This window comes from Engystomops pustulosus, chromosome 6 (assembly GCF_040894005.1).
Source record: "Engystomops pustulosus chromosome 6, aEngPut4.maternal, whole genome shotgun sequence".
Classification (NCBI taxonomy): domain Eukaryota; kingdom Metazoa; phylum Chordata; class Amphibia; order Anura; family Leptodactylidae; genus Engystomops; species Engystomops pustulosus.
In genome coordinates this window covers 184,220,489-184,236,032 of record NC_092416.1, presented here as the reverse complement: position 1 = coordinate 184,236,032, position 15,544 = coordinate 184,220,489, and the positions used below count along the sequence as shown (strand labels likewise).

Here is a 15,544-nt window from a genome sequence, read left to right as displayed (position 1 = left end):
GAGAGGAGGAGGTGGGCATGGATTTTGTCCATAAACAACAAGGAAAGGAGCAGCACCGGCACGACTCACAGTCCAGAGAGTTGTAGGGGAATTCTGCCCATGGCAGTAGAGTGGACCAGTCGTCCTGATAGGTGGAGATAGCAGCAGCCCAGGGTCTGATTAACCCTCTCAACTTGCCCATTGGACTGTGGAGGGTACACAGAGGAGAAGTCCAGCATCACTTTGAAGTTGACCGCACAAGGATTGCCAGAAATGGGAAACAAACTGGACCCCATGATCTGAGACAATGTGCAGGGGAAGCCCATGAAGCCGGAAGATATGGAGGAAGGAACAGGCTAGCAAGAGGAGGAGACGAAGGTAGACCAGGCAGAGGAATAAAGTAGGACACCTTACAAAACCGATCTCTTACCACCCAAATGATTGTATTACTGGAAGAAGATGTGAGATCCATAATAAAGTACATGGCTATGTGAGTCCACAGGCAACTAGGTATCAGCAACAGCAGGAGCAGACCTGCTGGCTTGAGAAGTGACGACTTGTTAGGGGCACACAAAGTGCAGGAACTCGCAAAATCTCGAACGTCCTTGACCAGATCTTGCCACCAGTAGAAACGAGATATGAGAGCGACAGATCTCTTAACACCAGGGTGCCCAGCCACACTAGAGCAATGTCCCCAAGTTAATATCCTCCTCCGTAGAGCGGATTGGACATAGGTCTTGCCAGGAGGAAGCTGCCGTAGATCCACAGGAGCGACAACAAACAACGTTCAGGAGGAACAATGTGTCTAGGAACGGGTTCTTTCCCAATTATGTCAATGTCACGGGAGAGGGCATCGGCCTTAACATTCTTCTCTGCAGGACGAAAATGTATCAAAAAATTGAAATGGGAGAAGAAGAGGGACCAGTGAGCCTGTCATGGATTGAGACACTAAGCAGTCTGGAGGTACAGGAGGTTTTTGTGATCAGTATAGATACTGACTGGATGAAGAGTTCCCTCCAGAAGATAATGCCACTCTTCCAAAGGAAGTTTTATGGCCAGAAGCTCCCGATCACCAATAAAGTAGTTCATCTCTGCAGGTCTTAGAGAAGAAGCCGCACGTAAGGGGTTCAACCTTTGGGCCCTTTCTGGGTGAGAACAGCTCCAGCACTGAGGAGGCGCCAACCTTGAGCAGGAACTGTTTCTTAGTAGCTGGTTGAGAACAGGAGCAGAGGCAAAGGCAGAGTTCACCTTGGAGAAAGCTTCTTCAGCCGCCGGAGGCCACAGCTTGGCGTTTCTCTTTGTCAGTGCCACAATGGGAGACACGAGGTAGGAGAAATGCGGAATGAACTGCCGATAGTAATTAGCGAAGCCCAGGAATCTCTGGATAGCACAAAGTCCTACTGGGCAAGGCCACCGAAGTACCGCAGATAACTTGATAGGATCCATCTGTAGTCCTTTGTCAGAGATGAGGTAACCGAGGAATGGAAGACTCTTCTGATGAAACTGACACTTCTTCTCTTGGTGCTTAGGCGCCTTAGAACTTGTCGTACCTGAATCTTATGGGACTCGAGGTCTGCAGAGAACACCAGGATATCGTTCAGGTAGACCACAACACAGTATATAGCAAATCTCTGAAAATGTTGTTGATGAACTCCTAGAATACAGCTGGTGCATTAGAGTCCAAATGGCGTGACGACATACTCAAAATGCCGATTAGGAGTATTGAAGGGGGTGGCCCATGCCAGGGCTTTCCCGGAGAGTAGACTGACCACAAATGCCACCTTAAGCCTCTCTGTGGGGAACTGCGGAGGCATCAGGTCAATGTGCAGTGAGCACTGGTTGATGAAGCCCCTGCACGACTTGGCGTCTCTGTCATATTTGGACTGCATGGGGTTCAGTAAAAGGCAGAGTAGCTGCTGTAACAGATGGTGCCGTAGGAACAGGATGCTGCTGGGTGATCAGAAACTGCTGCATGAGGGCGGTGAGATGGGAAAGTTGCTTGTCCTGCACGGCAATCTGCTGGGACTTCTGAGCCACGATGGTGGTGAGGTCAACCAGTTTTGGCAAGGGAACCATGGCCGGATCTTACTGTCAGGGTCGGGGTAGTAGACCCTGCGAGCGATGTCGCTAGCTGACACCTGGGAGCAGGATCTAAGTGACACCTGGTTTTCACCAGAACCCGTCACAAAGCGGGTTATACTTGCTGCGGCAGGATACCACCAGGTCCCTTTAGAGGCGCGACTTGCTAATGGTGGCAGCCAAGGCGAGGTACAGAGTCAACAGTTGTTGTCAGGCGAAAGGTCAGGACAGGATCGGAGTCGGGAAGGAGCGGAAGGTCAAGACCGGCGGCAAAGAATCAATGTCAGGAACATAGTAGGAGTTCACAACGGGTACAGCACAGACAGTAAGGGAATGCTTTCTCAATGGTATATGGGCACAAAGATCATAAGGGAAGAGGTTGCCTATTTATAGATCAGATGGCCAGCGCCAATTAGTGGTGCACTGGCCCTTTAAATTTCAGACGGCCGGCACACAAGCTCTAGGAGGCGGGCGTGGGTTGCAGTGAGAAGACCATCGCTGGAGCACGGCGAGGTAAGTGAACCTGCTGCTGGCGTGAGGGGGCACAGGGAGGCACGTTGGTGCACCTGCAACCTGGGACATGGGTCGCAGGAGCACCCGTGACATTTGCTTTGTGCTTCATTTTTGTTTTATTTTGAAATTGAAACTTGTATGAAAAAAAGGCTTGGTTTTATGCACAACCAGTTAGGGAGGGCAAACTGTTATAGCAAGTTTTGGATGTTTCCCTTTATAGATCTGGTGGAGCAACCCCTAGTAAAATTCTTAGGCCTCTCAAGACATTTAGTTAAGGGGTACACAGGGTCAAAGATTCATCTGCCCTGAGTGAAGGACAGATTTTATAGTGTCCAAGTTGGGGGTTAAAAAGAACCTTCTTCATGTCTGGTGACTTTTCCAATTTTCACCCTTTTTTTGTATCAGGGTGAAGATGTGAAGAATATTACTGCTCCAGAGACATATGTGAGGGGCGATGAGCGATGTAAAGAGGAGATTCCTACAGGTAACTGCCCAGGTGAGTAGTATCCACTAGATAAAGCAGAGACGAGTGATAACACAATACAGAAAATGGAGACATAGACTAAGAAAAGCTGGAAGGTGGGAGCTATGAGGGTCAGGAATACTGCTCACCAGGACCTCGGAGGAGGAGACTGAGATGTTACATCAGTAATAATACAGAACCTTTTGGTGCACTGGAAAGAGTTTTCTCACAGCCAATGTTCATTTCTTGCAGATGACTGTACAAAGAGCCCAGAGGAACATATGATATCAAAATCTGAAGCAGAGGAACCTTATATGACAGAAGATACATCCGAAGAGCAGGACAACATCCCAGATGAATCCTCAGACCTTCACAGGACCAATCCATCGCCTGAGCCTATTAAATTGGTTCCATCTACAGAATCATCAGGAACTGCAAAGAACATTATCATAAGTCATACAGAGGAACTGCTATTTATATGTTCAGAATGTGGGAAAAGTTATACAGGAAAAATAAATCTTTTAAGACATCAAAGAATTCGCACCGGGGAGAAGCCATTTTCATGTTCAGAATGTGGAAAAAAAAATCAGTTTCAGAAATCATATCTTGCCAGACATCAGAGCATTCACACAGGGGAGAAGCCGTATTCATGTTCTGAGCAAACTGCTATAGTAAGTTTTGGATGTTTCCCTTTATAGATCTGGTGGAGCAATCCCTAGTAAAATTCTTAGGTCTCTCAAGACATTTAGTAAAGGGGTACACAGGGTCACAGATTCATCTGCCCTGAGTGGAGGACAGATTTTATAGTGTCCAAGTTGGGGGTTAAAAAGAACCTTCTTCATTGTCTGGTGACTTTTCCAATTTTTCACCCTTTTTTTGTATCAGGGTGAAGACGTGAAGAATATTACTGCTCCAGAGACATATGCGAGGGGCGATGAGCGATGTAAGGAGGAGATTCCTACAGGTAACTGCCCAGGTGAGTAGTAACCACTAGATAAAGCAGAGACGAGTGATAACACAAGACAGAACATGGAGACATAGACTAAGAAAAGCTGGAAGGTGGGAGCTATGAGGGTCAGGAATACTGCTCACCAGGACCTCGGAGGAGGAGACTGAGATGTTACATCAGTAATAATACAGAACCTTATGGTAAGCAGGAAAGAGTTTTCTCACAGCCAATGTTCATTTTTTGCAGATGACTGTACCAAGAGCTCAGAGGAACATATGATATCAGAATCTGAAGCAGAGGAACCTTATATGCCTGATCCTATTAAATTGGTTCCATCTACAGAATCATCAGGAATTGCAAAGAACATTATCATAAGTCATACAGGGAAACTGCTATTTATATGTTCAGAATGTGGGAAAAGTTTTACCCTAAAATCAAATCTTAGTAAACATCAGAGAATTCACACGGGGGAGAAGCGATTTTCATGTTCAGAATGTGGAAAAGGTTTTTACCACAAATCACATCTTGCTAGCCATCAGATCATTCACACCGGGGAGAAGCCGTATTCATGTTCAGAATGTGGGAAAGGTTTTACTCGAAATGATGAGCTCCTTATTCATCAAATGTATCACACAGGAGAAAAGCCATTTTCATGTTCAGAATGTGGAAAAGGTTTTAGGCAGAATTCACATCTTACCAAACATCTGAGAATTCACACAGGGGAAAAGCCATTTTCATGTTCAGAATGTGGGAAATGTTTTCTACGCTTCGGATGTCTTGTTAGACATCAGAGAATTCACACAGGGGAAAAGCCATTTTCATGTACAGAATGTGGGAAATGTTTTCTAACCATGAGAAATCTTGTTAGCCATCAGAGCATTCACACAGGGGCAAAGCCGTATTCATGTACAGAATGCGGGAAAGGTTTTAGCCAAAAATCAGATCTTAACATACATCAGAGAAATCACACAGTGGAAAAGCCATTTTCATGTTCAGAATGTGGAAAAGGTTTTATCCAAAAATCACATCTTACTAAACATCAGAGAATTCACACAGGGGAAAAGCCATTTTCATGTTCAGAATGTGGAAAAGGTTTTAGCCAGAAATCACATCTTGCCAAACATCAGAGAACTCACACGGGAGAGAAACCATTTTCATGTTCAGAATGTGGAAAATGTTTTTCCTGCATTGAAAATCTTGTTTCACATCAAAGAAGTCACACAGGGGAGAAGCCATTTTCATGTACAGAATGTGGGAAATGTTTTGCCCATAAATCAGATCTTGTTAGACATCTGAGAAGTCACACAGGGGAGAAGCCATTTTCATGTTTAGATTGCGGAAAATGTTTTTCTCGGAAACCGGATCTTGCTAACCATCAAATGAGCGTACACAGTGGTAAAGCAGAATTCACGTTATAAATCAGGGGGAAATGTTTTGGCAACAGATCGCAGATGTTTTAGCCTTAGATTGTGTGACGTACTAAGAGGAACACGTTAAAAAACTGATGATTCCAAGTCATATCTATATTTAATTTTAAGATCTAAGAATTTGTTACTAGTTACCAGACATTTACTTATAAAATATAATTGTCGCTGCCCCATCTTTAAAGAAATTATAATGATGAAACAGACAGCTTGGTCTCTCTTTATAGTAGCTGAAGAAATCAGAAATAACTTGGGTTCAAAGCCTCTTGTTATGCCAATGGAAAGTGCAATTTTTAATATTCCATGGGACAAACTCTGTCTTACTCTTGTATTATTATTGAAAAATATGTACTTGATAATTCTTGTTATGTCTTTTTTGAAAAATTATAATAAAGATACAATTATAAAAAAAAGAGTGCTATTAGGCTGTCATAGAGAACTTATCATCTGCCACCCGAGCACTAGAACTTCTAGATTATATTGGCAGATCAGTAATAAAGTCCAGGGGAACCAGTCAGTTTTTTATTTCGACCCCAAGGTAGAATTTTCAGCCTTTTGGAAGCACGAGCGTACCCGAGTCCTAGAGGCGCGCACGCCAGCTTCAAAAGATTTTGCAACATTCCTGAGTATTCCTGGATTCCAGTGTGTTCCTGTGTTGCCATGTTCCTGTGTTGCCAGAGTCCGTCCGTGTTCCTGTGTTACCAGAATTCCTTCGTGTTGCTGTGTTCCTGATTTCCTGTGTCCCGTGTGCCTTCGTTCCCTTTCCCATCTGCCTGGACCTCCCGTTGCTGACCACGGATTGGACATGACCTTGCATCACTGCCGCCTGCCCTGAACTTGTGCCTGGACCTGACCACGAGACTGTCTTCTGTTAAGGTACCTCGACCTCGGCTGCCACTGTGGGCTAGTCGCACCTGTAGAATGACCTGGTGGTACCCTACCTCAAGACCATCTTGCTTTGCAGCGGGCTCTGGTGAAGACCAGGTGCCACTTAGATTCAGGTCCCAGGTGTCGGCTAGTACCACCTCCCGCGGTGGTCCAGAGGATCCACTCATCCCGAATCCTGACAGTAAGATTTGGGGCAGAGGGTCTGCTTCCCGGTCGGCCCAATCTTGCCACCATTGTGGTTCAGCAATCCCGCCGGTTGTCGCTTTATCCCGCCAGCTGGGACAGGTCACCGCTATGCTGCAACAGCTGCTAGCTGCTCAACATCAGCAACAGGTTCCAGAGACTGCTCCTGCAGCTGCTGCTACCCCAACCTGTCTTCCAGCCTCTGAACCTAGGCTACGGCTGTCTATGCCCAACCCATGTCTATGTAACCCAGTGCTGAAGTCATGCCATCTCAATTTGTCACAGAGCGATCCAAGGTGCGGCTACTCTCACAACATTTCTGGTGGAGCTCCGCTCCGTGTTTAAAGAACCTGCACGAGCCTCCTCGGCTGACTGCGCTGTTGAATCTGCGCCAGGGGAACACTTCCATGGGAAAATATGCTGTCTAGTTCTATACCCTGGCCTTGGAACTCTCCTGGAAAAACACGGCCCTGTCCGCAGCTTTTAAAAAGGGACTCTCCTCTCACGTTAAATACGCTCTGGCTGCTCGTGATCTGCCGTCTACCGTGAGTGGTATCACCCTAGCCACCCGGATTGACATGCGGTTTAGGGAGCGTGCCGAAGAGTTACGCCTGAAGCAACCCCAAGCCTGCCCACGACGCCTTCCTCACCTGGCTCCTGCTTTCCAATGGCCGCTCCAGCCTCCGGTCGTACCATCTGCAGAGGAGCCTATGGAGGTGGACAGAGCCAGACTCTCTTCCCAGGAGCATATCGGAAGACGTCAGGGAAACTTCCTTGGGTCTTGCCCTATCCGTCCCCAGCGTCTGGGAAACTCCAGCACCTAGGGTTCTTGGGAGAAGTGTCCCTAGATGTAAGCAAAGCTTCTGCACATCTTATTATTCCGGTGCTTCTCAGCATTGGCACTGGCACCCAGTTGCAGGTCTCTGCCTTCTTGGACTCCGGTTCTGCAGGGAACTTCCTGGATGCCGCTCTGGTCTCCCGGCATCACATCCCCGTGGTTTGCCTCTAGAAGCCCTTAGTCATCTCCTCTGTCAGTGGCAAAATCCTCTCTGACCCGGTCCAGTACTGCATCAAGCCTTTGTCCTTGCAGGTCGGTGTGCTGCACAAGGAGAGACTGTCTTTTTATTTGCTACCACAGTCCACGCCCTCCATCCTGTTGGGTCTACCATGGTTGCAGCTCCATACACCCGTTCTTAAGTGGAAGTTGGGGGAGATCTTTCAGTGGGGTCCTGATTGCCAGTCTTGCTGTGTGGAGATACCTCATCCAGTGCCAGTCTTGGTTTCTTCTGTGACTCTCAAGCCCCTGGAGGGTCTTCCCACTTGCTATAAGGACTTTTTTGACGTCTTCTCGAAGAAGCAGGCCGAGACTTTGCCACCTCACTGCCCCTATGACTGTCCTGTGGATCTGCTGACGGATACGTCCCCTCCGCGGGGCCGTATGTACCCACTCTCAGTACCAGAAACCGCAGCCATGTTGGACTACGTCAAACAAAACCTGCAGAAGGGATTCATATGTAAGTCCTCTTCTCCGGCTGGTGCAAGCTTTTTTTTTGTGACTAAAAAGGAAGGGTGACACCATCCATGAATTGACTACCGCGGTCTTAACAAGGTTACAGTTAAGAACCGCTATCAATTGCCTTTGATCACGGATCTGTTTGACCATCTTCGTGGACCCAAGATCTTTTCCAAATTGGATCTTCATGGGGCATACAACCTCATTCGTATCCACCAGGGAAGACAAGTGGAAGACTGCTTTTAATACCCGTGATAGACACTCTGAGTACCTGGTAATGCTGTTTCGTTTAAAGGCCAATTGCCGTTACGCCAAACTTGAGAAGTGCCAATTCCATCAGCGGAGTCTTCCATATATCGGCTATATCCTATCCGAAAGAGGTCACCGGATTGATCCTGCCAAGCTATCTGCAGTTTTTCAGTGGCCTCATCCTGTAGGACTACGCGCTATACAGTGGTATCTGGGCTTCGTGAATTACTACCGGCAGTTCATCCCGCACTTCTCCTCACTGGTGTTTCCTTCGTGACACCCACCAAGAAGGGTGCCAACCCCCTTCTCTGACCTTCGACAACTGAGGAGGCCTTCAAGAACTTAAATTCTATGTTTGCTTCAGCTTCAGTTCTTCTACGTACCAAGACACATAGAGACCTTTCCATCTGGAAGTGGATGCCTCCTCAGTAGGGGCCTGTGTGGTGCTCACGCAGAAGGGTCCCAAAGGTCGAACCCTCACCTGTGGATTTTTTTCCACGACCTTCTCCTCCGCAGAGAGGAATTATTCTATAGGAGATCGAGAGCTGCTGGCAATTAAGCTTGCCTTAGAAGAGTGGCGTAGCCTCCTGGAGGGAGCTTGTTTGCTGGTCAGCATTTACACGGACCACAAGAACCTCCTCTATCTCCAGACTGCTCAGCGACTCAATCCACGTCAAGCTCGCTGGTCACTCTTCTTCTCCCAGTTCGATTTCATCATTCATTTCCGTCCGGCTGAGTAGAACATCAAGACTGACGCCCTCTGTCGTGACTCGGATGTCATAGCCGATACACAGCTGTCCGTGGACTCATGTGGCCATGGACTTCATCACGGACCTGCCGCCTTCATCAGGCAATACCATCATCTGGGTGGTGACTGAAAATTTGCCAGGTTTGCCATCTGCTCCACGTCTTGCCAGACAATTCTTTCTCTACCTCTTTCTGTAATGCGTCTGGACAGAAAGACTTTGATAGAAACTCAGAGGTTATTAGTTTGGGCATGTCTTTCTCAACTACTTCACCATTTGCAGCCATAAAGGATCTTCACCTTTTTGCACGGAAATAAATTAAAAAAAAAAAAATTTCACAAAGAAATTGACCCACACCACTTTCCAGCAGCATATGAACATGCAGCATTAAGAGCCCTGGATTAATTGATGAACGAAAAAGAGGGACTGACGACAACAGGTAAGTTTCCTTCCTCTCTGCTCCCCAAATCTAAACTATTCCTATCATTCTCAGGACACCAGAGTATTGACTTATTTGTCAAACTGGTGACTAGAGATTTACAGAAACTATCTAGGATGGGAAAAATGGGTAATTGTTCATTGGCCCAAAGGGAAGCGATAAGAGAGTTGAGCAGAATGAGTGACATTGTAATCAAACCCTCTGACAAAGGGGGTAATGTGGTGATTTGGTCAACTAAGGCCTATGAAAAGAGGCCCTACGTCAACTGAGGGACGTGGCATGTTACAAAAGATTAACATTTAATCCACACTTTAAGTATACAGATGAACTGTCCATAATTCTTACAGATGCCATGGAGAATGGAATCATCACGAAGAATTAAGCATCTGCACTGTTACCGCAATTCCCAAAAGTGTCAAGTTTCTACCTACTTCCCAAAGTACATAAAGCATTGAATAACCCTCCAGGACGCCCGATCGTTTCCAGGATAGGAAGCTTATGTGAACCGATCTGCAAGTACGTCGATCCCTTTCATCGACCATTGGTGGAGCTGCTTCCATCATACCTTAAAGGGGTATTCTCATCTGGGCATTCACATTCAGTTTCATTAATCTGACATATATATACATTTCTTCAATTAGATGTCATTAAAAAATGTGCCTGTGTGAAGATAATTTCTCATAAATGTAGTGATATCGTCCCTTAGAAACCACACTGACTCCTTGGTTACGGCCACCTCTGCTACAGGGATTGCACAAAGAAACAAACATGAATTGGTACATAAAATGTATATAGTACAGCCGTCCTGTCCTGATCGCTGAATCCAGGTGGACAGGCAGGGCTCGATAGTGCATGTCTGGTTACTGCTGCCAAATTGTGAGGTGGTCATATCCGAGGAAGCTATCTCGTTTCTTCACACAGTAACATTTTTTTAATAACATCCAACTGAAGAAATGTTAACATGTGGCAAATGAATTAAATTAAATGTAAATGCCCAGATGGGAATACCCCTTTAAGCACATGACAGACATATTGAGAAAGATGGAAGGAATCCAGTTAGAGCCTGATATGTGTTTAGTTATATGTGATGTAAAATCACTATATACATCAATATGCTATGTTGATGGCTTGAGAGCCACACAATACTTTCTCACAATATCTGGTCTGGAACCAGAAATTATAGCATTTTTAGTTACACTTCTGGAATTCGCTTTGTCGCATAATTTTTTTATGTTTTGTGAGACCCTTTACCTACCGCTCCAGGGAAGGGCAATGGCGTCTTGTGCGTCCTTTTCTTGACTAATCCTACACGCCATGCTGACAAAGTTCATATGTGGTCACACTTCATTGGTGACGTGATATTGATCTGGCAGGGGACTAAAGATAAATTGCATGAATTCATGCAAGACCTCAATAATAATGAGATTCGAGATGAGCGAGCACTAAAATGCTCGAGTGCTCGTTACTCGATTAGAACTTTTTCAGATGCTCGAGTGCCCGTTTCCAATAATGAACCCCATTGAAGTCAATGGGAGACTCGAGCATATTTCAAGGGGACCAAGGCTCTGCACAGGGAAGCTTGTCCAAACACCTGGAAACCTCAGAAAATGATGGAGAAAAACCACGTAAATGGACAGGAAACAGCAGGGGCAGCATGCATGGATGCCTCTGAGGCTTCTTAATCGCACCATTATACCAAAATTATGGGCAACAGCATGGCGATGACCGAAAGAGGCTAGATAGCATCTAAAATATCCAATAATTAACCCTGACACTATAGGGGATGGCATGCAGAAGCAGCGGCAGGGAGTGGCATGGCGACATAACCCAAATGGACTCAGGCTTCAAACCAATTTTAAAAATTCCTTTTTGCGAGGATAACGTGTAGCACTGTATGTATCAGTATTTTGCCTGGTTAAGGCGGCAGAGAGGAACCAAAGAAGGTGAGCAAGAAGCGCTGAAATGATTTCCTATGTGAACATAAGGTTGACGGTATATTTAGTCGATAACACAGCATGGTGGCAACATAGCGACCAAGTTCCATAACGTATCTGGTGAAACACCCAAAAAATTAGCCTGACACAGCTCATTTGCTAAGGGGATGACATGTGGAGACAGCCATGGAGAGGACTTCCATGATTAAGAGCGACAGTATGGGGCATTCATATTGCGCTGCTATGATTGAAACTTCAGGTCTTTAGCATGGTGGCGACAGATGGGACGAGTTCCATTAAAGAACTCGGTGACTTATTCTGTGACGCAGACTGATGATCAACGTATGGTAGGTTATATAAGCTTTGAACATCTACTAATCATGCCACAGTCAGCCCTAAACCCCTGATGATGCCAGTCCAGGCGAAACATGTCGGGTGGGCTTAGCTGATGTGTTATACATTTTAATGAGCAGCAACCAGTGTTCTACACTTACCACTACCCCTAGGAATTCTAACTATAGGCTCCTATGCTAGGTTTAACCTAGGGTTGATAGTACCTTAATATTTGTGGTCTATTAGGAATATAGGGATAATATAGGGAGAATCCTGTCTGCAACTCATAATAATGAATGGTATCTGGGAGGAAGCGGTAACCACTCCTCTCATCTAAATACTTTGTTGTCTTTTGACAGTGTCCCTATATCCCATTCTATTAGAAGTTTGGGCACTGCTTGTTTGTAATTTTAATCTTCTCCACTGAATTGGTCTTAACAAATATGAAATAAAAGTTATATTTTATCTTATCACTTTGGCCTAAGTGGACAAAAAGGGATTTTTTGGTCGCAAGACGGGCGACTTTTTGGTAAAACGAGTTCCATTAAACACCCGAAAATTCTGCCTGACACAGCTCGTTTGATAAGGGGATGATGTGCTGTATTTCCTATCGCGCTCTAGTGTCTGGGGTATACACAGTTGAAAGTTGCGCATGGAGACTTTGTTGGACGCTGTGGAGGATCGTGGAGGCGAAATGGACAGGAAACAGCAGGGGCAGCATGCATGGATGCCTCTGAAGCTGCCTAAGCATGGGATGGAGCTGGCGATCCGCTGCCAGGCGAGCTTTCACCTGTCCAAGCCCCTGTCTCTCGGCTCCTCCCCACTCAAAATGGGAGTGGGGGTCAGAAGCGTTTACTTTGAAAAAATATAATTTTCAAAGCAGGCGGGGGCTACAAACAGCACTTCTAAGAACCTTTTGTATAAGATCAAGTGTAGTACTGTTCTTATAAATAATTGGCCTGGTTATGGCGGGGGAGGGGAACGTAAACAGATGCGCAAGTAGCGCTGAAATAATATCGGTAAATGATAAAAGATTGGCGGTATATTTTGTGGATAACACAGCAGGGTGGCGACAAAGTTAACAACCTTGATGTGGTAGCCGTGAAAACAACCCAGAATTCTGCCTGCCACAGCTCGTTTGCTAAGGGGACGATGTATGGAGGCAGCTATGTGGAAGACTTTTGGAGGCAGCTATGGAGATGACGTGTGGAGGTAGCAATGGAGATGACGCGTGGAGGTAGCAATGGAGACAACGTGTGGAGGCAGCTATAAAGACGACGTGTGGAGGCTGCTATGGAGACAATTAAATAGGGATAGCGCCTGTATGTGGCAGTCCAGAAAGCTTTCAAACCAGAGGAGCGGGTAGGTGGCCCTCCCGAAAAATTAAATACATAGAGAACTATAGCTAGAGCCAGTTGGCCCTGGCAAAAAATAGCCAGTTTCCTCTGCTGTAGAGTAAAAAGAGGAGGAGAAGGAGTAGAATGAGGAGGAGTGCATACATTATTCAGGTTGAGCTGCTTTTAGCTGGTGGAGAATGGAAATCCTGAGAAATCCAGGCTTTATTCATCTTGATGAGCGTTATCATCGGTGATGATGCCACCAGCTGCACTGAAAACCCACTCTGACAACACGCTAGCGGCAGGGCAGGCAAGAACCTCAAGGCGTACAGTTCAGGCCACATGTCCAGCTTTGAAACCCAGTAGTTGTAGGGAGCTGTGTGATCATTTAGGACGATGGTATGGTCAGCTACATACTCCCTCACCATCTTTCTGTAAAGATCAGCCCTACTCTGCCGAGACTGGGGACAAGTGACAGTGTCTTGCTGGGGTGACAAAAAACTGGCAAAGGCCTTGTAAAGCGTACCCCTGCCAGTGCTGGACAAGCTGCCTGCTCACCTACTCTCCCTCGCTACTTGTCCCGCAGAAGTACGCCCTCTGCCTCTAGCGCTGTCAGAAGGGAAATACTGTGTTAAGCTTGTGCACGAGGTCCTGCTGGTATTCATGCATTCTCACACTCCTTTCCTCTACAGGGATGAGAGTGGAAAGATTTTGCTTGTACCGTGGGTCCAGGAGAGTGAATACCCAGTAATCCGTGCTGGAATAAATTCTTTGAACGCGAGGGTCACAGAATAGGTAGCCTAGCATAAAATCTGCCATATGCGCCAGAGTCCTAACGCGCAAGAATTCACTCCCCTCACTGGCCTGACTCTCCATTTCCTCCTCCAACTCCTCTTCTTTTGCCCATACACGCTGAACAGTGAAGGACTGAGCAATGCTCCCCTCTTCTGTCTCGCCAACATTCTCCTCCTCTTCCTCCTCATCCTCCTCCACCTCCTCCGATACGCGCTGAGAAACAGACCTGAGGGTTCTTTGGCTATCAACAAGGGAATCTTCTTCCCCCGTCTCTTGTGACGAGCGCAAAGCTTCCGACTTCATGCTGACAAGAGAGTTTTTCAACAGGCCAAGTAGCAGAAGGTTGAGGCTGATGATGGCGGCATCGCCACTGACCATCTGTGTTGACTCCTCAAAGTTACTCAGCATCTGACAGATATAAGACATCTACGTCCACTTCTCATTGCAGACTTGAGGAAGCTGACTGACCTGACTACCAGTTCTGGTGGAAGTTGACATCTGGCAGTCTACAATCGATCTGCGCTGCTGGTAAACTCTGGATTACATGGATAATGTTGAATTCCACCTCGTGGGCACGTCGCACAAGAGTAGGTGAGCGGGCAGTTGGAGGCGGCGCTGCGCTGCCCTGAGAGTGGCAGCATCTGTGGTCGACTTTCTGAAATGCGCACAGATGCAGCGCACCTTCGTGTGCAAACCAGACAGATTGGGCTATGTCTTGAGGAACCACTGAACTATGAGATTTAACACATGGGCCAGGCATGGCACATGTGTCAGTCTGCCGAGTTGCAGAGCCGTCTCCAGCTTACGGCCATTGTCACACACAACCATGCCTGGCTTCAGGTTCAGCGGTACCAGCCACAGATCGGTCTGTGCCGTGATGCCCTGTAATAGCTCTTGGGCAGTGTGCCTTTTGTCGCCTAGGCTCATCTGTTTAAGCACCGCCTGCTGTCGCGCCTAGAGCTACCGACTGATGGCGCCATGCCCACGGATGGTAATTTGGAGGAGGAGGTGGAGGAGGGGTGGGAGGAGGAGGCATAGTAGGCCTGAGAGACCGTGACCGAGGTAGGCCCCCGCAATCCTCGGCGTCGGCAGTATATGGTCAGGGCACGGATGATGTTGTCTGACACGTGCTGGTGCAGGGCTGGGATGGCACATGGGAAAAAGTAGTGGGAACTGAACACTGAGGGGCGGCCGCCGCCATGAGGTTGCAAAAGGCCTCGGTCTCTACCAGCCTATAGGGCAGCATCTCCAGGCTGAGTAATTTGAAGATGTGGACGTTGAGGGCTTGGGCGTTTGGGTTGGTAGGAACTGTATTTCCTCTTGTGCTCCAGCGTCTGGGGTATAGACAGCTGAACACTGCAAATGGAGACATTGGTGGACGCTGTTGAGGATCGTGGAGGCAAAGGTGTGGTTTTCGCACTGGAGGTGTTTGTGCCGGGGTCCTGGGCAGGGGGATGACTATTAGAGGTAGCAAATGACACAGGGGAAGGAGCAGTGGTGGGCCCGGCCGGAGGTGCCATTGAGTGGGGTGTTTAGCATTCATATGCCTGCGCATACTGGTGCTAGTTAAGCTAGTAGTGGTGGAACCCCTGCTGATCCTGGTGTGGCATAGGTTGCACACCACAGTCCGTCGGTCATCTGCTGTTTCTTTAAAGAACCTCCAGAATTCAGAAAATCTAGCCCTCGCCACGGAAGCTTCACTACGTGAAACATTTGGCGC

The 15,544-nt window shown here is 47.1% G+C and overlaps 1 protein-coding gene across 1 annotated transcript in view; it reads left to right on the top strand.

The window, feature by feature from the left end:
- Positions 1–15,544, top strand: part of LOC140066024 (uncharacterized) — a 110,543-nt gene that overhangs the window by 59,783 nt on the left and 35,216 nt on the right. The window contains exons 6-8 of the mRNA XM_072113588.1: positions 3,920–4,010; positions 4,230–5,398; positions 7,569–7,992. Of these exons, the coding sequence (XP_071969689.1) occupies positions 3,920–4,010; positions 4,230–5,398; positions 7,569–7,992 (1,684 nt within the window). The remainder of the gene's footprint in view (positions 1–3,919; positions 4,011–4,229; positions 5,399–7,568; positions 7,993–15,544) is intronic.